This window comes from Podarcis gaigeae (assembly GCF_964106915.1).
Source record: "Podarcis gaigeae genome assembly, chromosome: 16".
Classification (NCBI taxonomy): domain Eukaryota; kingdom Metazoa; phylum Chordata; class Lepidosauria; order Squamata; family Lacertidae; genus Podarcis; species Podarcis gaigeae.
This window is the reverse complement of record NC_139693.1, coordinates 11,796,838-11,819,148: the sequence shown is the minus strand read 5'-3', so window position 1 is coordinate 11,819,148 and position 22,311 is coordinate 11,796,838. Positions and strand designations below refer to the sequence as shown.

The following is a 22,311-nucleotide window of genomic DNA, read 5'->3' as shown; positions in this document are numbered from 1 at the left end:
GCCATTAAGGTAACAAAGGAAGTAGCTCTGTGCCAGACACAAATGGGTGGCACCTCCCATTCCAACATCTCTCTGTCCTGGTAAGCAAGCATTTTCACAGTGCAATGACATTCCAAGCAGGCAAAAACGCCCAAGGAGGGTGCAGAGCAGGAGATGTGGAGGGATATGGCTGGGGAAGGTGTGTGGCTTGGGGAGACATCCCAAGGTGTACCTAGAGAAGTCCTTGGGTTCCCCCATCTTGGGTTACAAAGTAGCCGTGGTGCAGAAGGATAGTTAAAATAGGTATTGCCAGTTGGTCAGCAAAGGGTGATATGAAAGGTACCAACAATGTGTTGTGAGGAATTGCCCAGTTTAAAAATGTTTGGAATAGTTGGCTGTTACCTGCTACCTGTGGGAATGCAGGTGGCACTGTGGTCTAAACCACAGAGCTTAGAGCTTGCCGATAGAAGGTCGGCGGTTCGAATCCCCGCGACGGGGTGAGCTCCCGTTGCTCGGTCCCTACTCCTGCCAACCTAGCAGTTCAAAAGCACATCAAAGTGCAAGTAGATAAATAGGTACCGTTCCAGTGGGAAGGGAAACGGTGTTTCCGTGCGCTGCTCTGGTTCGCCAGAAGCAGTTTAGTCATGCTGGCCACATGACCCGGAAGCTGTACGCCTGCTCCCTCAGCCTATAGAGCAAGATGAGCGTGCAACCCCAGAGTCGTCCGTGACTGGACCTAACCGTCAGAGGCACCTTTACCTTTTTACCTGCTACCTGCAGGCCTCTGGCATTGCTTGCTCATGGATAATAGTTGGAGGTTCCTTTTACAGAAGTTGCCGAGGCCCGGATTTCATAGTGGGGCAGCTCTTTTGGGAAAGGGGCCATACCTTTTATAAGTTCCCGGCATTTAAAACGACTTGGAGCACAATGGCAGTTTCAAGCTGCACACCCACACCATTAAGGTAGCTTAGCAAAGCAGCCAAAGGCTGAGGAAGCCTCAGGCATGTGAGGGGTTCTCTGTCCTGGGCAAGTTAAGACAGAATTCTTGGTACTACTGCCGCCGGGTCGCAAACAGGAAATTCAAGCCCTGGGAAGGCTGCAGAGGCCTTTACTCCCATTATTGCCTATACAAAGGTACCATTAACCTCCATTGCTCACTTTTGCCTCTGCTGCTGCCCACCTTTGGTATATTCCTGCCACACCAGAAGGGAATCTGGCCCTCGCTGTGAATAAACCCACTGCCATCATAGATAACTGCAGGCAGTGTCCTGAATGCCAGTTACAGTGGTACCTCGGGTTAAGTACTTAATTTGTTCCGGAGGTCTGTACTTAACCTGAAACTGTTCTTAACCTGAAGCACCACTTTAGCTAATGGGGCCTCCCGCTGCTGCCGCGCCGCCAGAGCACGATTTCTGTTCTCAACCTGAAGCAAAGTTCTTAACCTGAAGCACTATTTCTGGGTTAGCGGAGTCTGTAACCTGAAGCGTATGTAACCTGAAGCATATGTAACCCAAGGTACCACTGTATTGGAAACTGCAGAACTCTTGCACTCGGGTCCCACTTGTGGGCTTCCCTTTGAGGCATGTGAGAACCGGGTGCTGGACTAGATGGGCCATTTTGACTGATCCAGCAGTGCTCTTCTGATATTCTTACTGGCACCTACTTTTGTTTTAGCAACCTTCAATCCTCTCAGCTTTCCTAGAACTAAATCTTGCACTTAATCCTCAAAGCTCCCATTGCCCTACAAGGTTGGTTCAGTGTGAGAGAAGCGAGAAAGTATGCAAAAGCTCATATTTCATTTTACTGTACTATAGTATGGAATACTGTATTTTATCGTATAAGAAATAAAATCAATAAAAATACAAAATAAAATTCCTAAGGCAGCTAGCACAGCACATTACAGTTGCTACAAGAGGCACAACAGTAACATTAGGTGGTCCACAGAGACCCTCGGCAATTTTCAAGTGGTTTGTGGGGGAAAGAAGTTTAGAAATCCCTGCTCCAGATGATGTAGGCCCCTGAAAAGGAAAGGGGCCTCAGGGTCCCAGAATGTGGTTTAATACAAAGCCCAAATGTGTAGGTTGCCAAACTTGTGACAATTCATGAGGGATTCGGGTTACTGTGTGACCAATCACAGCCAACTCCCCCTTCATTCTGAAACTTTCAAATCCTCACTCCAGAGACCAATACAGTTATGAGTAGGAAACACGTGGGTTATGCTGGGTAAGAAAGCGGGGGCGGGAGATGGCGCAACCCCCTGGCTCTGCATGGCTTCCTGTTCCTCCAACACCGGCCCCATGCTGCGTCTCTTGATTTCCTGAAGATCTCACTCCCCCCCCCCCCTTCCATCGCTATAGCCTGTCTTCAGCAGGAAAGGTTCCCAATGTTCCTAGAAAGCCGCTGTGCATTTTATGCCTTTCGCAACCAGAAAGGACGTTAGTCTACGGGCATTTATATAATCTGAATAGTTTAATCCCAGATGAGGACTGAGATGGGAGATTAGCAGAGAGCTGTAGGGCCTGTCAGAGAAGGGATTTGCCTTAGAAGACTGTCTGGGCTAAGAGCGGAAAGGCAGTGCCGTTTCCACCATCCTCTTGCATGAGATAACTGAATTTTTTTAGGGCCCACAACAACATGGCAGGGATGAAACTGGTAAAAGTGAGGACTTATTTCCACTGAAATGAAAAGTTAAACTGAGCCTCCAAGTGTTTTTCCAGTGTTGAAGCCAGAGTCGTTACACTGGGAGGACAAGTCTCTGAAAAGCACAGGTGTTTTTTAACTGTGAACATACTGAGTCTATGAGAGCCTCCCTGATACTTTCTATCCTGTCCTCAGCAAGTACCAGTGGATAATTCAAGGACAAAAAGCTAATTCTCTCACTTTATCTGTGTGTCTTATCTAAGAAGTGAGTGATGTTCTCTTCCCTGCTTCTACAAAATTTAGAAGGGCCATTCCAGGTTTTCCTGCCTACCAGTTCCACAAGGGAAAAAGGAGGGGGAGGGGCATAACCTATGTAGGTCCAGGCTATCCACTCTTAACACAAGGCAATAAAGTGAAACCCTTCGTCCCTGTAAGGAGCAACACACATGCACCAAGTTTTCCCCAAACAATCTCCCTCCCACACAAAAGGAAAAAAAGAGAGGAGAGGAAGGTGTGAAGAAAACAGCATTTATTTATTTTGTTGCTATAAGAACCAGTAAGAGGTTGACTTAAAAAAACCTGACTTTTTTTCCTCTCCAAACCATGTACAAAAAATGGGCTTGTCAAAGGCTTGAGGGGAGGGGCAAGAGTAGCCATGTTTACAGACAGCTGGGGCTGCCCCTCTTTTCCCAGATACATGGGTATTTGGGACCAGAGGGCAACTTTAAAAAAAAAAGGGGGGGGGAGACATAGAGACAAAAAAGAAGGAAAAACAGCTGCAGGGGTGGAATGGAAGTCACTCTGAAAGGGGTTCTGTATTTCCCCAAGTCCATGCCATCCCTACAGTCTTCTCCACCCTGACCCCCAAACACACACACACAGAAGAGGGCACAACTTGCATTTACAGTGCTGCCATGGGAAGGGGAGGGAAGTGGTCAGCTTTGTGCGCAAGTCTGAATTGTTAGGGGGGGGTAAAAAAAGGAAGGGAAAACGTGGAAATTAAAAAATACATATATATATAAAAAGGGGGAAATGAAGGGTGTCCAGTATCCAACTTTGCGGGGGGGGGAGGGAAAGAGATGCCCCCCTCCCGCCTGCCCAATCCCAGCAAACGCTTGGCAACTGGAGCTCTGAAGTTCTCTCTGCCAGACAGGCCTTGGAGGCGGGAAAGGGGTGTTGGTGTCGGGTGAGATGGCTACAAGGATCCTAGAGGGGGCGCCAGAGAAGCGACAGCACTCAGTCTTCCAGGATGATGGGTTCGCTGGTGCTGGCAGGATGGGCTGGGGGTACGGGTACCAGAGGAGCCGCCACAGGCCGGAGGGGCAGCACCGACTTCACCTTGAGCGGCAGGTTGGGCCGGCGGGCAGCACGGCGCATCTCCAAGTGGCTCAGGGCCTTGCGGAGCGCCCTGGGAGAAGGAAAGCAGAAGGGGCGCAGGGCGTCAGGGGCACAAACACTGCAGAGCCTAACCAAAGAGGACAGGCCGTATGTGGTGCATGCAGCGCCTCAGAAGATGATGGAAGACGCAGTGAGCAGCCTGGCAGGGCAGCGCCAGAATCAACCCCTACACCTGGCCGGCCCAGTTTTTGTGGGGCCCATAAACAATATTTTATTTCAACCCATCCCAGCACCTACTGCCGCTTGTATTTTTTAAACTCCCTTTCCCTCCAACTGCAGCTCTGGCCTGAGATTGGGATTGTCTCTAAACAGCATCAGACAGGATTTATAAAACCTTGTTGCCAGTGCCAAAGCTACACAACTTGTAGCATCTGCCATTTCTGAAAACAAAACCTTTTTTTAAAAAAAGGAAAAGATTGTGCCTTGGGCACAAACAATTATGAGGCATAGGTTGTTGCTTCTGTGACAGAAGCTGTGTATGATGGCTAGGAGGGACATACTCCCACATGCCTGGGTTTCTGAACTTCTTTGCATCCATTTTAAAATGTAGAAGGGCCATTTTCTAGACCTTGTTGGTGCAATGGGGAACAGCAGAAGCACACACTGGGGCCTCGTGCATAGTTCCTTCTGAGCTTTTGGCACCTGACACTCTTATCTAAAATCTCTAGAATTTAATGAAAACCCAAAAATATGTAACAAACAAATCAAGTAAAATCTACATTTCTTTGCACATTAATCACACCCTGTTTGTGGCAGAAAGGTGGAGGGGAGAGAGAGAATCCACTATTGTGCAACAACCTGACTAAAATTTCCCAGGTGAATTACAGGCTGGGTTGCTACCTCTTGCCCTAGGGCCCTTGACCGTCTGGAAGAGTGGAGCATCTCTCTGCGCCCAGAGTTCTTGCAGAAAAGAGGGGTGGTTAAGTGGGTAAATGTCCCAAGGACATTATGTAGCACACAGCAATAGCTGTCAGGACTTGCGGGGAGGGAAGGGAATTCCATTTTTTATTTGTTTGCTCCTGGTAAGAAAACTGGCACAAAACTCCATATCTGAGGCAGGGGCCCTGAACAGAAGAGGCCAGTACCAGCCCTGTGCCAGAGAAGGGATAAGCTAAACACCCTGCCCACTGCGCCACCCTTTCCATTGCCTTCCTGCTCACCCCAACTGCATTTTTTTGGTTTTAAATCCCTTCCCCAGTACCTGGTGTCCTTGGTAGCCACAAAAACGACTGGGTTGGGGGCGTCGGCCGGGTTCAGCTTCTGACGCTTGATGGCAGGCTGAGTGCTCGACCTCATTCCGGAAGTCATGGGCCGCCCGTTGGCCGAGAAGGGGAGCCCGCCCCCTGCCACCTGCACCCAGTCGCACATAGAGCTATCAGCGAGAGGAAACCCCAAAGGCAGTGTCCACCTCTTGCTGGCTCCCGCCCTCCCCCTCCATCCTGAGTCAGTCTCACCCTGCCCCGAAATGGGAGGGGGAGTCTTATGTTGCCTGGCTGGGGGAAACTGGCTACCCACCCTCCCCACCAACTGCAGAGAGGAACTTAAGAGAGAGAGAGAGAGAGAGAGAGAGAGAGAGAGAGAGAGAGAGAGAGAGAGAGATATGTAGGCCCAGAAAGAACAAAGACCCCCCAGAAACAACATATTCCTTCTCTCCCAAAGAGAAAAAGAAAAAGGAGTTATGGGAAATTTAAGTAGCATCAGCCACAGTGAACAATAACCATTTTGCAGTTTGTTTTTTAAAAATATTATTTACCTTTTCTGCCCCTTTTAGGGTTTCAAATGTGTGGGTCTCCCCCTCCCACAAGCACACAAAATAAACTTTCAGAACTGTAAGGTGGTACCCACCCAAGCTCCACTTAGAGAAGGCTCACTGATTTCAATGGAACCAATTTGGTTGTGTTCATTCATTTAAACAAGTGCACTCTGAGTGGGGTTAACATCGGATACAATCCTTTGACACTCTCTACTATGCCTGCTGCTATTACACCCCTTCTCCCTGCCCAAGGTCTCCATAGCATCGCACTCAATCACACCCAAATGCTACCGCCGCCCTTCGATGCCCACCTTCCAGAGCCCAGCGGCACTCACACTCTCGTACGCCCGCTTGCCCACGATGCCAGCCAAGCCTCGGTTTGGGGTCAGCTGGTTTCTGTTGATGGGCGTCTTGGTGCCTCGGGGGGTTTTTGGTTTCAGGGGAGCCTGTGCAGCTGGAAGAACAAGAGCATTGTCTTAGGTGGGCAACTGCTGAAGAGAAACACAGGCTTTCCCCTGGTAGTCTTGCTTCCCCTTTTTTGGAGGTATGTTTTTTTATAAACATCTGATGTTTTTTGGAAGGAGAAACTAGCTTGTTTGGGCCAAAGCTTCCTCTCTTCCCTATTCCAAGACACCAGACTGACATTATAAGAACCTAAGAGCCTGGTTGCTGGATAAGGCCAATGGCCCATTTAGTCCAGCATCCTGCTTTCACAGTGGGCAACCAGATGCCCATAAGGAAGCCCACAAGCTGAAGCTGAGTGCAATAGCAACTCTCCCCACTTGCAATTCCCAGCAACCAATATTCAGGGTTGTGGACTGGTCGGTGGGGGTGTAAGCAATTCCTTCTTATGTCCCATGATTTGGAATTCAGAGCAAGTCAGGATTGTCTGCAAATCATGGTTTGGAGGAAATCCCAGTTAATCCCAGTCATATTTTTGCTTGATTTGAACATCACAGCAAAACCATAGAAGGGAGAGGGGAATTCATACGTGAGAAAGGAGTGCACAAACCTGTGGCAATAACTGCGATTTGGAGATCAGGCCAACGTCAAGAGATATGAGACATAAGCCCGCCCCCCGTCTCCTTACCTAGCTCTTTGACAATGGTAGCCAGCGGAAGCCGCACCAGAGGGTGAATTTTGAGGGGCGTCTTTGCAGCCTTGGGAAGCCGGATAGAGCCTGGAGGGGAGAGCAAACAACAAGAATGAGATCTGCCAGCTCCTCTGTTGTTCCAAGCAGCCCTTCTCCACCACACACACAAAACATACACTCTGCCTTGATGGCATTGGCGTTGATGGGTGCGTATGGACGACGGGCAGCCCGACGCGGCTGCAGGATGTCCCGGCACATGCGGCGTGCAATGCGGGTCAGCTTGGTGGTCTGAAGCAGGAAGGTCTGCCGATTCTTGGCTAGAAGCTTGGCCCGGTTGGCGCTGGTCGTGTAGGGAGAGAGGCTCTGGGCTTCTGGCCGAGACATGTGGCCCCGGGAGTGTGGCTCCTGGAAAACGGGAGAAGGGGGCAATATGGTGAGGTCCCCGCTCAGCTTGCAAAGTGGATGCCCCCCCCAAAGTAAAGGGAATAGGAAAGAACCAGCATGTGGCAAGATGCCAGCTACGTCAATGACAACATAACAAAAAGAGGCCAGCACTGTACCACCTGCCAATGTGGTATCAAAATCTAAAAAGCCAACCATTTGTTCCTGGGCAAAGCTGCTTTCATGAAGCGATAAGAACGATGTGGCCAGGAAATCCTCTGAGCAAAGTCCCCTTCACTGTTAAATTTACTGCTGCTAGTAGCCATTACAGGTAGAACCCAGAAGAATATAGCAATTTTAGAGGCTTCGGTGAAGACAGCAAATGTTATACTTCAGGTTCAAATCAGGGACTAGCGATACTAGAGCAGGCTTTACCGTGACACTGCGGGCTGCTCCCTCGAGCTGTGTCGGGGTCTTCAGGCCCCCGTATTTCTTCCAGTAGATCCAACAGGAGGCACACAGGCGGCACTGCATGTTGGGGGGACCCCAAGCATACCACTGTGCTGACTGGGTGGCTGTGGGGCAAAAGGGAGGCAGAGCGGTCATGGACTCAGATAGGTGAAACCCTAGATCAGGGGTCTGCAACCCGCGGCTCCGGAGCTGCATGTGGCTCTTTTACACCTTTGCCGCGGCTCCGGGGCGGATACTAGCGAGGGGAGGAGGCGCATTGTGCGCCCTGACACTCCCCACTGTGGCGGGCGCTGTACTGGCTGTGACATCGCTTGGGGGCGGTGCGTGCGTTAGTCACGTACCATCCCAACGTCACCTTCCAGCCCGCCCGCCCGCCCGCTACATTGTAAGGGGCATGTACGCTGGTCACTGCATTGAAAGGGGGCATGTACGCTGGTCACTGTTTTGAAGGGGAGTGAAGAACACACACACAAAAAAGGTAACTTGTTAATTTAATGTTTATTTCTATGAGGAGGAGTAATTCTGAGGGGTCAAACAAAGAAATAATAAAAAAGTGACAAAAAAGTTATTTTTATAATGACGAGTTTTGCGGCTCCCAGTTTTTTTCCCTTCGGAAACGGGTACAAGTGGCTCTTTTTGTCTTAAAGGTTGCAGACCCCTGCCCTAGATCCTCTCTCTCTCTCCCCCCCACCCCAGGTTCGGAGGCAAATAACTCAGGTGAGTGAGCCAACACAGAGCCCACCCACACTGGGTGAAACACTGCAACACTGTTGTCAGAGTTACCACTGATGAACAGAAACCAATCTGCACTGTGCTTGTGCCATTTCCCTGTCCTCAGATATACAATGTCGCCCCCCCCCCCCCCCGCAGGTACTCACTGTGACAGCTCTCACAGGTCAGCCCCTTCTGGAAGCCAGCCCCGTTCATGCCAGGCTTGGAGCCCACAGAGATGATTTGGTTTGGATTGGGTTTTGTGCTGGGTGGTGTGGAAAGGATGGGGGAAGAAGACAAATGCTGTTAAAGAGGCCAGGCTGAACTCTGGACGCATCTGTCCCTGCTGGTCCCGGAGGTGGGTGGGGAATACTCACTAGGTGGGGATGTACACCTGCTTCAGCTTGCTGTCAGCTTCTGCTGCTTTCAACCTTTTCTGTAAGGAAAAGAAGAAAGTGGGAAGGTCAAGACGTGCTGCCTTTCGCGGGGTCTCTGCCCGAGTCCCACGTTATCAAGGCCACTTGGTTGGGGGGGGGGTCCATGGGCAGGTGCAGCCTCTGGGCAAAGAACGGGACTCTCCCACCCCGGCCACAGTCCCTTCCCCCCTCGCTGCCAACCCCAAAAGCTCTGCAGAAATCAGTTCACCCACTTGCTGGATGTATCGGTCTGTGGTTTTCCACATGTAGTAGAACTGCACAATGCTGGCAAGAGACTTCCACGGGAGCTGCAAGAGAGACAAGACTTCAAGGGAACGCACAGTTACTGGCCCAACCCAACAGTTTTGGGGAGGGGGAGCTGGCATTTGACCCTGGGCAGCCCTCCAGTTGGTGGGGACGAACTACAGTTAGGGAAGCAGTTGGAATCTGGAAGAGAAGGAACTCTGCCCACCAGGTTTTCAACCTTTCGGAGTCCGCAGCTCCCTTGACCAACTACATTCTTTCTCCGGCTCCCCTTCAGCCTGCCTGTGGGCAGTGTAGCCCCCTCCAAGGTGGAGGCGGGGCTTGGGAACTACATTTCCTGTGAGGTGCGCTTCGTAGGTATTGCTATCCTTGCTTCTGCCACGCGTGGCCATTTCTATCAATCTTATACACGCAACCTAATCTATCTATTAAAAGGAGGTAGGAAAGGAGAAGGGAAAGAGGCTGGCGCTTCCCAAACCATCATCCAAGGCGTCTCAGGGTGCCACGGCACATCAGTACACAATACCAGTTTTACAAGCATCCCAAAGACTGAGTTCTGGGGCAAATTAGAAACTAGGTCTGTCTGCTTATCAGGAGGAGAAATTGATTATGTCCCTTTTCCAAGAGTGGGGGAGAAGACACCCTTCCCAGGTTTGGGGGAAACGGAAAGGGAGGGGGTAAAAAGTAGAGCCACAGGAGACTCTGACAATTATTTTCCATCATAGCCCCAACTCACAAAGTCCTGCCGGATGTCATTGAAATCTTTGCCATATTTCTCCAGGGCTTCCTCAAAGAGCATGGCTTCGGAAGCCGACCACTCCTCCATCTCGTCCCTGCACAGCACAGGACCTCCTTGGGGCACCAGCGTTGACATAGCCTTGGCCAGGTCATAGCCATTCCGCTGCAATGTATCCATTGCATGGAACTGCCAAGACAGAAGGGGACAGAAGAGATAGAGAACAGGAGGCAGTTGTGCGACTTGGGATTGTGCAGTCTGCTGAATATAGCACTGGATTCAGAACTTAAGTTTCCTCAGAATCTCAGACCCCCCCCCCCCACATCAGCTCAAGGAAACTTAGCTGTAATAGTTGGACACAAAGTTTGAATTGAGAAACCATGATTTGCAATCGGCTAGCAAACCAGACCATGGTTTGTTAAGCAGATTGTGCTATAGTTTGGTGCCATGTCTGAATCAACAAATCTGAATTGTAGCCACTGCTCTGCCTCTGGAGGCCTCTGCAGACTGCTGAGCAGATTGGGGCCGGGGCCAGGGAGCAGGCAAGCAGCCTCACAACCATGGCTTGCTCCTTCTAAATAAGGAAGCTCAAAGACCAGTTGGTTCTAGTGGTAAACTATGGTTAACATATGGTTTTGTGTGGTGTTTGAATTGAACTCCTAGTCCTTATGGTTGCAAACACAAGCTTGAAAACAATGATAGAGGGGTGTTTGAATATGGATCCAAATGTCAGTAGAAGACTTCCTTGTCTCTCACCTGTCTTAACTGAATAAATTATACCAAGCTGTTTTGTTTTTTCTTTAAACAGACAGTTTTGTGAAAATAAGTGAATTGGCATGGTTTTAAATTAGCATTTTGCAAATCTCAGGGTTGTATCCAACAGAGCAGGCCTACTGTAATTGATGGATCCAAGTTAGTAATGCCTAGTAACTTCCATGGATTGGAGTAGAACTGACAATGGATTCAACCCTTGGCTCTTCCCGACCTAGGGCTTGGGTGCTGTTTTTTTACCTATACATAATATACAGCACTGCCCCACCCGTCATGCCCCACCCACAGCTATTGCCCTTCTCTCCCTCCTCGCCCCCTCACCAGCGTGATGTCACGGGAGGCGGCAGCCGCGCTCATGTGAAGGCTGGGCTGCCGGATGGAGCTGCTGCAGTCAAGGGCGCGAGCGAAGGTGCCAACCGCCCTGGCATTGAAGGAAGAAAAGGGTGGGTTAATGACCCGCAGGAGCTGGAGCTAGACTGGCAAGAGGAGCCACAACACCCCCCAGCCGGATCTCACCGAGCCACCACAAGGAACTGGTCAATCTGCCGGTCAGTAAGAGGGTTGTCAGGGTCCCACACCTTCATTTCCATCTTCTGCTGGTTTCGATTGTCTGATTCTCCTGAGGGAGTATGAGAGAGGGGTTGTCAATGATCCCACCAACCGAGGGAAGTACTTTTCTTTCTTTCTTTTTGCTCAGTGATCAAGGGTGTGTGTGTGTGTGTGTGTGTGTGTGTGTGTGTGTGTGTGTGTGTTTCCTTGCTCACCTTCCGCCAACCGCTCTGGGATCTCTGCCTGATACTTGCAGCCAACCCGGATTTCACCCTGGTCAGCTAGAAGAGTCTTCTGAACTGGGTCGAAGACCAGCGAATAGAAAAAACAATCCTGGGAGGAAAAAGGGACATGGCAAGTTAAAAGGAGGTACCCTTCAACCCTCAGTCTCTTCAGTTCCTGGCGGTAGGAGGATGTCTTCACTCCTTCTGCAAAGCCCAAAGAGAAAAGAAGTGGGGGGCTGCCTTCCCTACTATTCTGTTTGATGGAGCTGAGGGGTGATACCCTCTTATCCCAAGTCCAGAACACTGGGACTCTACAAGCAGCCACATACATTCCTTTTTACGCAACCTGCCTCACCTCTTTATCCAGGTACTGGCTGAGGATGTCTGTCTCGTTGAGCAGCGTAACACTGCATTTCCCCCTGCAAAGAAAAACAGAACCTGCGTCTAGCCTAGCAGCTCTCTCAACTGTGTGTGTATGGTTGTTTGATTTTTTTTATTAATAGTGTTATACAAATATAGTGATATATAACAATTGTCTCCAGCCTCTCCTCACCGTATGTGGGTAGCGGGCAGAGACTCAAACTGGCGTGAAAGGAAGAGTTCCCGGTGTTTTAGCTGGTGCCGCTGCTGTTCCGACACAGAAGGCTGTTTGGACTCTTCTTCAAATTCTCCTGTTTTGGGGTGAAAGAGGCAGAAGGTAACGGTGTTCACTTCCAGGAATTCCATCTCCCCCAGAAACTGCAAAATGTGGCTCCTTTGACTTAGCCAGCAAGCATCCCAAATCAATATGGAGACTACTCAAAAGGCTAAAATCAGGTTTTTCAAAATACATAAAAACCGGATTGCTGGATCAAATCAAGGGCCCATCCAACCCAACACTCCACTTCCAATGGCAACCAGTTAGACATATATGGAAACTCACATGCAGTGCAGAAATGCAATGGCCCCTCTCCTGTTTCTCTCTAATGTCTGAGAGCCAGGGTGCCAATAGTTAAAACATAGTACTTGGAGAGTGTGGGTTTTAATACTTGCTTGTCACAAAGTTCACTGGGTGGCCTCTAGTTCCATCACACATTCACACCCAAAGCCTAAAATCACAGCACTGTTGTGAGTTTAAAATGGGGTTTGCCTCCCTGAGCTCCCTGGAGGAAGGCTTGGATCCAATGGTGATAAATTAAATTCAAACAGGTATACTGCCTTTGAACATGGAGGTTCTATTCTTAGTATCATGCTTAGTTAATACACCTATCCTCCCTCTATGAGTCCACCAGGCTGTAGAACAAAGAGAGAAAAGAGAAGCACTTCTGCCAAGAGACCAGCTGCCTTTTGCTCTCCCACAAAGTCACCTAGCAAGGGTGATGCCATCAGGCTACCCTACATTGTTTCCATCCCAGCTGGTTGTTTTAAGTACTACAGCTCTAAGAAATGGTCCTGAGCTTTCTTTCCACCCCTTGTTAGTCCCCATCCCTTGTTCCTTGTGTCTCATATCTTGCAGATAGTTACCCTGGAGGCAGAGATTGTCTTACTGACAACTGATCATCATCACAGGGCAGCTCACAACATAAAAATACAAAATGAGAACACAAAATACATAATAAAACAAAACAAAACTCCCTTCCGACAAACAATAAGCTATTCTAGGAACCTTTTCTGGTTGAAGAGCAAGGTAAAAAGTTTGTCTAATCCTCTTTTAAAAGCCACATTAGTTGTAGTCCACCACCACATCCTATGGCAGCGGCTTCCATCGTTTAATTAATTACACATTGCGTGAAAAGCCTTCTGTCTGCCCTGAATCGACTGCCTCACTTTCATTGGGTGTTCCTGAGTTCTAGTACTATGAGAAAGAGATAAATATTTTCCCTTCTCCAATTGTAACACCTATAATGACCTCCTGACCCAATCGATTCCCCCCCAAAAAAACCCAACTATTAAAGCACCTCAGATACTCCAACCTTTTGATCATTTCCCAGCATAGATCTAGCCATGTTTACTCAGGAGTCTATTGACTCCAATTGGGCTTACTCCCAAATTAAGCAGAATTAGGATAGCAACCCAATTTTTCCCTTTTTATTAAAAAAAAGAAAAAAGAGCACGGCCCTACTCGCTGCTGTCAGAGGGTCGTCATTTCCGCTCCCCTCTCCAGCAACACAGCATGTGCCTGCATGTCAGTTTCTCTCTCTGTCTACACAACACACACACACACACACACACACACACACACTCAGCCACCCTCCTGGAAGCAGCCAAGAAGCAGCGTCCACCAAGAGGCGCATTGTTCTCCCAACCCCCTTCTGCTTCTCAGAACTTGGCAGAGTCCCAGGGAGGGACTTGAAGGATGCTTACTCCACCCTCCCCTCCCGCCCCTGCTTTTTGACTCAGGAAACCCTCTGCAAAGGAAAGGTGGGCCTGTGGATTAGAGGCAGCCTTGAACCAGCCCTCCTCCTCCTCCTCCTCATCTGGCCTGATTGGACACACTCAAGGTCACAGCCCCTGCTCCAAGAGGCCAGGAAGCCCTAAGCAGTCATGCAAGCTCCTCCCACCCCATCCTACTTCTGTTAACCCTTCAGCAGCTGGCGACTGTGCCAGGATTCAGAGAAGGCTAGGCTTTACAAGGGCCAGAGGCAGATGTCACCTCCTGGCCTTCACCACCAGGATTCAGTTCCGCAAAGAACCTAAAGGCCCCTCTCCAACAGCAGAAAAGCATAAAGGTTCCAAACCTACATGCACCTTATTCTCCTATCGGACCCCTGCCAAAGTTTTTAAAAGAGTCGATGTATTATGCAAACAGCCAGCAACTAACTGCTGCTCTGTATGTTGGATCTGTGAGCAAGCAGGTGGAGAGAAATAAAGACACCCTCCCCCAAGTCAATCTGCTTAAGTCTCCACTTCTGCCAGGACAGAAAGAAACTTCCCAGGGCTCTCAGATACAACTGCTCTGGGAAAGAGGGTAGGGCGGCCTTTCACACACTACTTTCTTGTTTTCTCTTCCGAGGTGGATTCCCTCCTCCTCTTGCTCCAGCCTGAGGGCAACAGCTCCCTATCCACCTCTGTGCCTCTCCTCTTCCCCACAACCTCCTCCAGCACAGCCGGTGTCACCAGAGAGGCTGCCAAAGGCCCATTCCCAGACACACGGCCCACGCGCTACCCAGCCCAACAGGCCCGGTGCAACATCTCGCCCCCAACCCAAATATACTCCGCAGCTACTGGCTCCAAAGAACATGCAAAGCACACCAGGGACCCCACTACTCACGGGCATTGCTGTCAGCTAGGCTGTTGAGGCTACTGGATATATCACGCCGTCGAAACAGGCAGACCACTTTGGCCTCCACATTGCCATTGGCCGTCTGGGGGTAGAAGCAGAGGGGCAACGCTGTTTATCAGTGGGCAGGCAACAGTGGTCTCAAGATCTTGTTCTTATTTATGTAAGGCATTTCTATACCACTTAATCATTAGCCAGTCTAAGTACATAGAAGGAAACACAGAGAATGAAATCTCATCATAAACCTGAACATTAACACTACCTTAAAAATGCCCATTGGAATAAGGAAGTATTTGCCATACACCTGAAGGGTGCCTATGTAACCTCAAGCGGAAGAAAGCTCCAGAGGCCTGAGACCACAAAACTTACGGCTTCTGAGTCATGGGGACTACCGGGATCCTTTTCAAGTGCCTCACCACACCCAGCAGCTTCCTACTTCACCCCCCATGTTCCCCCAGCCCCCAAATATCTTGGCTTCCCTGGCTACAATAGGTCCAGCACCCCCAAGGCATGCAGCCCAGCACGCCCCCTGCCCCATCTCTCTGCCTCCCGCAAACAGTGCTGTCATTACCTTATTGAGCTCCTCAATGCGGCGGACGAGGTAGGGGTTACTAGAGGAATTCTCAAAGTAGACATAATCTGTAAGAGTGGCAAAACAAAAGGCAATGAGGGAGTGGAAGCAGCAGCAGCAGCAGCAGCAGCAGCTGGAAAGCAGGAACATATTCTCAGGAGACACTGGCTCCTGAAACAACAATGTAAGTGGATGTTTAACGTTTTTTCCTCCTAGGGTGCTCTGTGTTCTTCCAGATGTTGCTGGATTCCACCTTTCATCAGCATGGAAAATGGTCAGGGATCATCAGCATGGGCTATGGTCAGGGATCGTAGGAACTGTAGACTGGAGGGCCACAGGTTCCCCAACCCTGCTTTAAATGCTTCATGGATGTTATTTAAGCCAAGGCAGGTACACTTCAGGACTGTGGCTGTGTACACACCATAATTTTAAAGCACATTCTGAGAACTGCAATTTATTATGGGTGCTGGGAATTGTAGCTCTGTAAGGGATAAACTACAGCTCGCAGGATTATTATTTTGGGGGGAGGTACGTGCTTTGAATGTGCATCAAAGGTAAATTGTGCAACCAAGCTGTGCTTTTTTTTATTTACACGAGACCTTCAAAGTCCACCAATTAGAAACAGGTGCAAAGCACTGCCAGTGGAGGAGGCATTGGTAATGCTCAGCCCTGGAAGTTGTAAGAAATGACCTCCTGCAAGTCCTTTCTCATGAAAATTTGCTCCTGGTTTCTCCCCAGGCTTTACTCATTTCAGAAGCCTATTTGGGGGAAGGTGGGGAGCTTTTTTTGTTGCTGGTTTTGGTAAATAATGAAATGTCAAAGACGCTTGCTGAGTTATGCAAATCATCCAGAAATCGATCAGGAGGTCTCAAATCACCTTCTGTCTGTCCCTGATTGGACCGATCCTGATAGCTCCTTTGTAAAATAGGCCAGAAGGACTATTATCCCTGTTATGCTGTACAGATAAGGGCCTGAGGCTGGTGAGATTGTTTAATACCACCTGTCAAGTTCATGGCCGAGCTGAGATTTGAACTAAAGACTTCCCCATTTACAGCCCATGCTCTTGACACCTACAGGAGTTGTCATAGATACACCTCAAGAATATATGAAAAGCCTGGCTGGATTACTTCAAAGGCCATTTGCGTAAAGTATCCCATTTCCCACAGCAGCCAACAAGAATGCTTCTAAGAAGTCTCTAAGCATGTCACAAAGGCAACCACCTTCCCTTGCAGACTGCCTTTCAACATGGAGGTTCTGTTCATTCACCATAGCTAGTAGCCATTGCTCAAGCACATACAGTGGTACCTCAGGTTAAGTACTTAATTCGTTCCGGAGGTCCGTTCTTAATCTGAAACTGTTCTTAACCTGAAGCACCACTTTAGCTAATGGGGCCTCCTGCTGCTGTCACGCCGCCGGAACACAATTTCTGTTCTCATCCTGAAGCAAAGTTCTTAACCCGAGGTACTATTTCTGGGTTAGCAGAGTCTGTAACCTGAAGTGTATGTAACCTGAGGTACCACTGTACTGCATATAGAAATACTATATCCATCAAACCCATCAAAGTGCCTTAGGAAAAATATGAAGATTTATCTAATCTAGGTCAGCCCATCCCATTTTATCCAGGACAAAGACTATTCAGTACTTCTCCCCTCTGGCCCAGCCTCAAGACTTGCCACCCTGCAGCTCAGCCCCACACTCCACAGCACCCTCTGTCCATTCCACCAGAAGTCCCACACTCAGGGCTATGAACCTCCCACTTCTCTGCAGTTATGCTGTGTGTACCCCCATGGAATTTGACAGCAAGACGAAGAGTTCAACATAAGCATCTTTCATTTCCCACTTTTTAAAGCAAGCAGAATTTGAACCTTTAAAAAGGTGAGCCTGAAAGCGCTGGGTGGGGGGAAAAGCCTACTGAAGCTACAGAAACCAGAATTTTCTAATGGAGGTGTGGTGAAACTTTGGACTTCGTATGTTGCGGAACTACAGCTCCTATCATTTCTGGCCATTGGTCATGCATGCTGGGGCTCATAGGCATTGTAATACAGCAACATCAAGAGGACTAAAGGTTCCTCACATCTATTTTAATAGTTAGGGAAGGGACTGGGAACCTTTGGCTCTCCAATGATGCTGTTGGTCACTGAGAATTACAGTGGTACCTTGGAACTCAAATGGCTCCATTCTCAGATGTTTTGGCTCCTTGGAACTCAAAAGTTTCAAAACTCGAACAGTCTTCTGAAACGGATTACATCTGAGTTCCGAGGTAACACTGTATTGGATTTTGTAATCCAACAGTTTTTGGAGGGACACTGGTTCACCAACCCTCATGAGGGAATGACGCTTCAGTGCCCTGCTTCTCCCCATCATTAACAGAAGCACTACATGCAAATTTCCCTGATCTGCATATTTCTTACATGCTACAAAAGGCAGGCTGCCTCCACACAGAGTTATAGGGTGTTTGTTTTTTGTTAGGTGCAAATCATACCTATCAGTGGCTAAAGCCAGGGAAAGGCTAGAAACCATTCTGTCTAAAGTGTTTCACAACTATATTTGAATCTTTATGACAATCACATAAAAGGAAGCCAATATCACCACTATGGGAATGCTGAAGGTGAAAGCCATCGTGCAGAAGGCCGGCCAGCCACACAATATAAATATATATCATCCCTGATCTCCAGAGTAGCCAAGCCCCAAGCCAGGTGTGGTTGCCAGTCATTTGTCTGACATGTAAGAAAAGACAAAAAAAATTCCTTCCAGTAGCACCTTAAAGACCAACTAAGTTACCGGTAGTTCTTGGTATGAGCTTTTGTGTGCATGCACACTTCTTCAGATACACAGATCTGAAGAAGTGTATCTGAAGAAGTGTGCATGCACACGAAAGCTCATACCAAGAACTGACTTAGTTGGTCTTTAAGGTGCTACTGGAAGGAATTTTTTTTGTTTTGACTATGGCAGACCAACACGGCTACCTATCTGTAAATGTAAGAAAAGGTTTGGTTTTGCCTGTTGCGCTTCTGCAAGGCCTATTTCCACCACTACCAATAAGTTCTTTGTTTTCCTACCAGTACTAGCCACTATAAGCAATACAGTATTATGAGTGATTCAGATTCAGCCCACATTAAACAGGAGGTGGTGGAGAAATTAAGAAGCGGGGGGGGGGGGGGGAGTCAGGCTTGGAGAGAGAGTCAGGTAACAATGGGAGGGCAAGCAAAGGGTGGATGGCAGCCAACCATTTGGCTGAAGTAGTTAAGTCTTCGGAGAAGGGGCCTAGAAGAGAGGGGAATTGTCACCAGGGAGAGGGAGGATATTCCAGGCCAAGGGAGCCGCAGGGTGGTTAAAGAGATAGATAAGAGTGGGAAGAGGTGACTAAGGGGCCCAACAGCTTGTGAACAGGAAAGTAGGAGGGAATGAGGGCAGCAGGTTTTAAATGCAAGAATGAGAAGCTTGAAGGTGAAAGGAAAAGAAAGGGAGACAGTTGAACATATGCCCATCCAGCCCCTTATTATCTAATCAGACTGCAAGTACTGTAGCATGTTTCTCTCTCTCTCCTGTGTGTGTACACGCACATGAGTGTGTATATGCCATGCTATTTTTCTAGAAAAAATAGGTGCTGGAGCTATGAACTTCTCCCTTGTTCTCTTAGAATGGCAATGGCACCCACCTGAGACGTGCCAGAGCTGAGCTCCAGCTGAAAAAAAGCCCTGTGGGTATGTGTCTTTCCTAGCCGTGCTACCGGAACTTTTTGAACCTGGGTCCTTCTGCAAGCAAGCTGTGCCCTGTATCATTGACCTATGGCTCTGTGAGGCTGGGAATTCTGGAGGCACTGATCATGGCAAGGGGGTGGGGATATATTGGAAGAGTGTTCTAAATTGACCAAAGATGAAAAACACTGGGTTGTTTCCAGATAAGTTGTACTCAGAGCAAACCCAATGAAATAAATGAACCTTTGCTAGTCACTGCTATGAAATTAAATAGGTCTACTCTGAGTAGGAATAACATTGGCTACAACCCTAGTTCAGCACCACAAACCCCAAGGAGATGCCTCCCGGAAGTCTGTAAGCAAGGCACCATAGAAATGGCTCTCTCCAGTGCTTTCCCCCCATCATCTATATTGCTTCTGACTATGGAGGTTCCAGCACCTCACAGACTCTTAAAACCAACTCTCTAGCATCCTGTTCTTAACTCCGCACACAAACCACTCTCCTTGCCTCCCCCTGCCCCCCAGTCTGACAGGCCCAGACTTCTAACTACCCCCAGCTGAAATCCAACAAGACCCTTTGCTCAACTTCTAAGTTGTGCGGCCCCTAAGTGTATTAGGCCCTTCCCCATCTGTTTCTTCGCTCCCACTCTCTCCCAGAACCAACCACATCCTCCTCACACCTCCCTGTACAACTAACCAGATCTTGACATTTCTACCAATACTTAACACACACATACACCCAATTTCCCACCAGTCTGGTCTTGTTTCACCCACCCACCCCAATCTTTTGGACCTCACTTCTCTACCACCACATCTGAGACTGAAAACAGCTCACCCTCTTCTCACTTGCTGCAGCCAACTGTTTAGCAGGGGAGAGAGGAAATTATCATGTTTCCCACCATACTTTAATTTTAGTGTCCCCCTTGCAAATTCTTTCACCCAAATTCCAAACTCAAACAAGGGTTGGCCAGACTCTTAAACCGCCACCTCTCCTCAAGTTAAACCTTTTTCCAAAGGCTTTGAATTCTTAAGCCTGCCCCATCCATCACATAATTAGCAGATTCCTCCAACCAACTCTTTCATGCCCCCAACTCCCCTCCCCAGCCCCATATCTTATCCCCAGTACCCCAACCTATTCTTTCACACTGCCCTCCAATATGCACACATCCATGTGCATTCACACAAACAAACCCCTTGGGTTTCCAATCTTTGTGCTACTACTTCAAACTAGACCTCTTAACACCCTCCTCCCTATACCTCTTCAATATTCCCCAACCTTCATATATCTATTTTTCGCCGCCCTGCTCCACATGCACTTTTAAGTCCCACTACTACCACTATGCCTGCTACTTCTTAATTTTACCACTTCCAGTATTAGCCCCCCCCCCAAGAAACCGTCCCTCCACTCAATTACCTTAAAACAAGCTATTTCCAAAAGTTATCCCACTATTTGGAACAAACCCTCTTGGTGCCCCCAGTATCCCAAGCCTGTTTAGACCCAAGTGCCTCCATGGAAATAGCTTGTTTTGGAAATAGCTTGTTTTAAGGTAATTGAGTGGAGGGACGGTTTCTTGGGGGGGGGGGGGCTAATACTGGAAGTGGTAAAATTAAGAAGTAGCAGGCATAGTGGTAGTAGTGGGACTTAAAAGTGCATGTGGAGCAGGGCGGCGAAAAATCCAACCAACCTCAAACCACCCCAAACTATTTTATTCAACAACTCTCCTCCCTGCCCCTTAGGAACACCCTTTGCCCCACAGCACCCCAATTTAAAGTCACCCCCCCAACCTCCTTCACTAACCCCTTTTACCAAACCACCTCCCTTCAAGTCTCCATCCCACTGCTTGGAACTACCCCCCCCTTATTCCTTTCACACACACCCAAACACCCCACATTTCTTTTGCATCCCCCTTATTTCTTCAAACCCTTTTACCCCAAAAACTAGGTAGTTCAGCCAGCCTCCTTGCGCCTCTCAGCAACCCCCAGATCTACAACCCAGCCCCCACAACTAACTTTATAAACACACACACACACAAAACTCCACCATACTCCCCATGGTGATTTTTTTTAAGCCCCCCCCCCTTTCACATTACTGTACAAATAAACTTAGTCCCACTTCCTGGGTCCAGCCCCCCTCCCTTTAGCCCCCCTGCCCCCCTCACCTCATCGGTGAGACAAGGTCCCCTCCCCCAACTCCTCAATGCACCCCCCGACACCCCCCTCCCCCACCAGCCCTCTCTCTATCTTTAACCCCTGGTGCTGAACCCCTTTAGCCCCCCTCACCTATTAATTTCCCCTTCGTTCCCTGCCTCTCCCCTCACATTCCCCCCTCCAGCCAGCAACCCCTCCTCCCCTCGTGTCTCGCCCCTCCCCCATTCCCCCCCACAGGCAAAAAAAAAAAAAGCCTCTCCCCCCGCCCCCCTCTCCTTTCTTACCGCCCACCCGGTACATATTGGCCGCCATGACGCCTGTGGGGCGCTTCGACTCCTCCCGGCCCGGCCCGCCGCGGCCCCCTCAGGAACTCCGGGCCCGGCCGCTCTTCATCGCCTCCCGCCGCCGTTGTCGTCTCCCTCTCACGCAGCGAGCGCCGGCGCCGGCCAAGCCTCAAGTCCTTCGGGAACCTCCGGAAAGCCCCCTCGGGAATCTTCGGAAACCCTCGGCTTTTTCCGGTTCTCGCTCGTCGAAAGAACACGCCTTTCCTTACAGCATCTCGGGCTTTTACGGAAAAGAGGTCGGAAAGAGACGGGGATTTCCCCGGCCACTTTCCCCCCTCCCCCAATACTACCAACGGATGAATGAGGGCGACGTCTGCTGACCATACCCGGAAATGGACGAGGGCCACTCGTGTTTTCCCGGAAAGCTTCGGGTCGTTCCGTAAAACAAACCTTTTCCCCCTATAAGCGGGAGGGAGGACGGGTCTGGAGTGCTTTTTAGTGGCAAGAGTTCAGAACGCTCCTTGGCGTCTTTACGTCACTTCGCAAATTAGGCGCAAGGCCGCGCCGCTCGGCTGTCTTCATTTTTGGTGTCAAGAGATTAACCCTTTCCTCAAAGCCCCTGCTCCTCCTGGAATGTGCTGGCGCTTTTTGCTACGCAGAACGCAAGAAACCTATTGGGTGGATGCCGAAGTGTTCTGACTAACTCGAAAGTGTGCCTACGTCCCCGTCAGTTTGTCCATTTTATTTATTGCCCATAGTATATGCAGTATAATAATTCCACAACCAACCCGTCGGCTACATACACACCATGTATTTGAGGCAGAGTTCTTTCCCCTCCACAAAAATAACCGTAGGAACTGTAGTTTAGTAAGGCTGCTCTGTTAGGAATAAACTACAGTACAGTCCTCAGGTTTCTTTAGGAGGGGGACGGATGCGTTTTAAATGTATGTTGTGCGCAGTCCAATC

General features: G+C 49.2%; 1 protein-coding gene across 3 annotated transcripts; it reads right to left on the bottom strand.

The window, feature by feature from the left end:
* Window positions 1–3,131: 3,131 nt before the first annotated feature.
* On the bottom strand, window positions 3,132–21,828 carry MTA2 (metastasis associated 1 family member 2). 3 transcript variants are annotated; one of them, XM_083715695.1, is made up of 18 exons: window positions 21,346–21,828; window positions 15,217–15,284; window positions 14,637–14,730; window positions 11,940–12,057; window positions 11,742–11,805; window positions 11,378–11,495; window positions 11,130–11,232; window positions 10,935–11,034; window positions 9,843–10,031; window positions 9,076–9,150; window positions 8,804–8,862; window positions 8,594–8,691; window positions 7,680–7,819; window positions 7,040–7,268; window positions 6,861–6,950; window positions 6,082–6,224; window positions 5,219–5,367; window positions 3,132–4,027 (listed from the first exon to the last, which is right to left on the bottom strand). In XM_083715695.1, exons 1-18 carry the CDS (start codon window positions 21,371–21,373, stop codon window positions 3,856–3,858), a joined length of 2,037 nt encoding a protein of 678 aa, XP_083571821.1. In that variant the 5' UTR covers window positions 21,374–21,828; the 3' UTR covers window positions 3,132–3,855. The 3 variants fall into 3 exon arrangements, with proteins under 3 accessions (XP_083571821.1, XP_083571822.1, XP_083571823.1); XM_083715696.1 differs by having other exon boundaries at window positions 6,106–6,224; window positions 21,346–21,745; XM_083715697.1 differs by lacking the exon at window positions 5,219–5,367 and having other exon boundaries at window positions 6,106–6,224; window positions 21,346–21,553.
* Window positions 21,829–22,311: the final 483 nt, after the last annotated feature.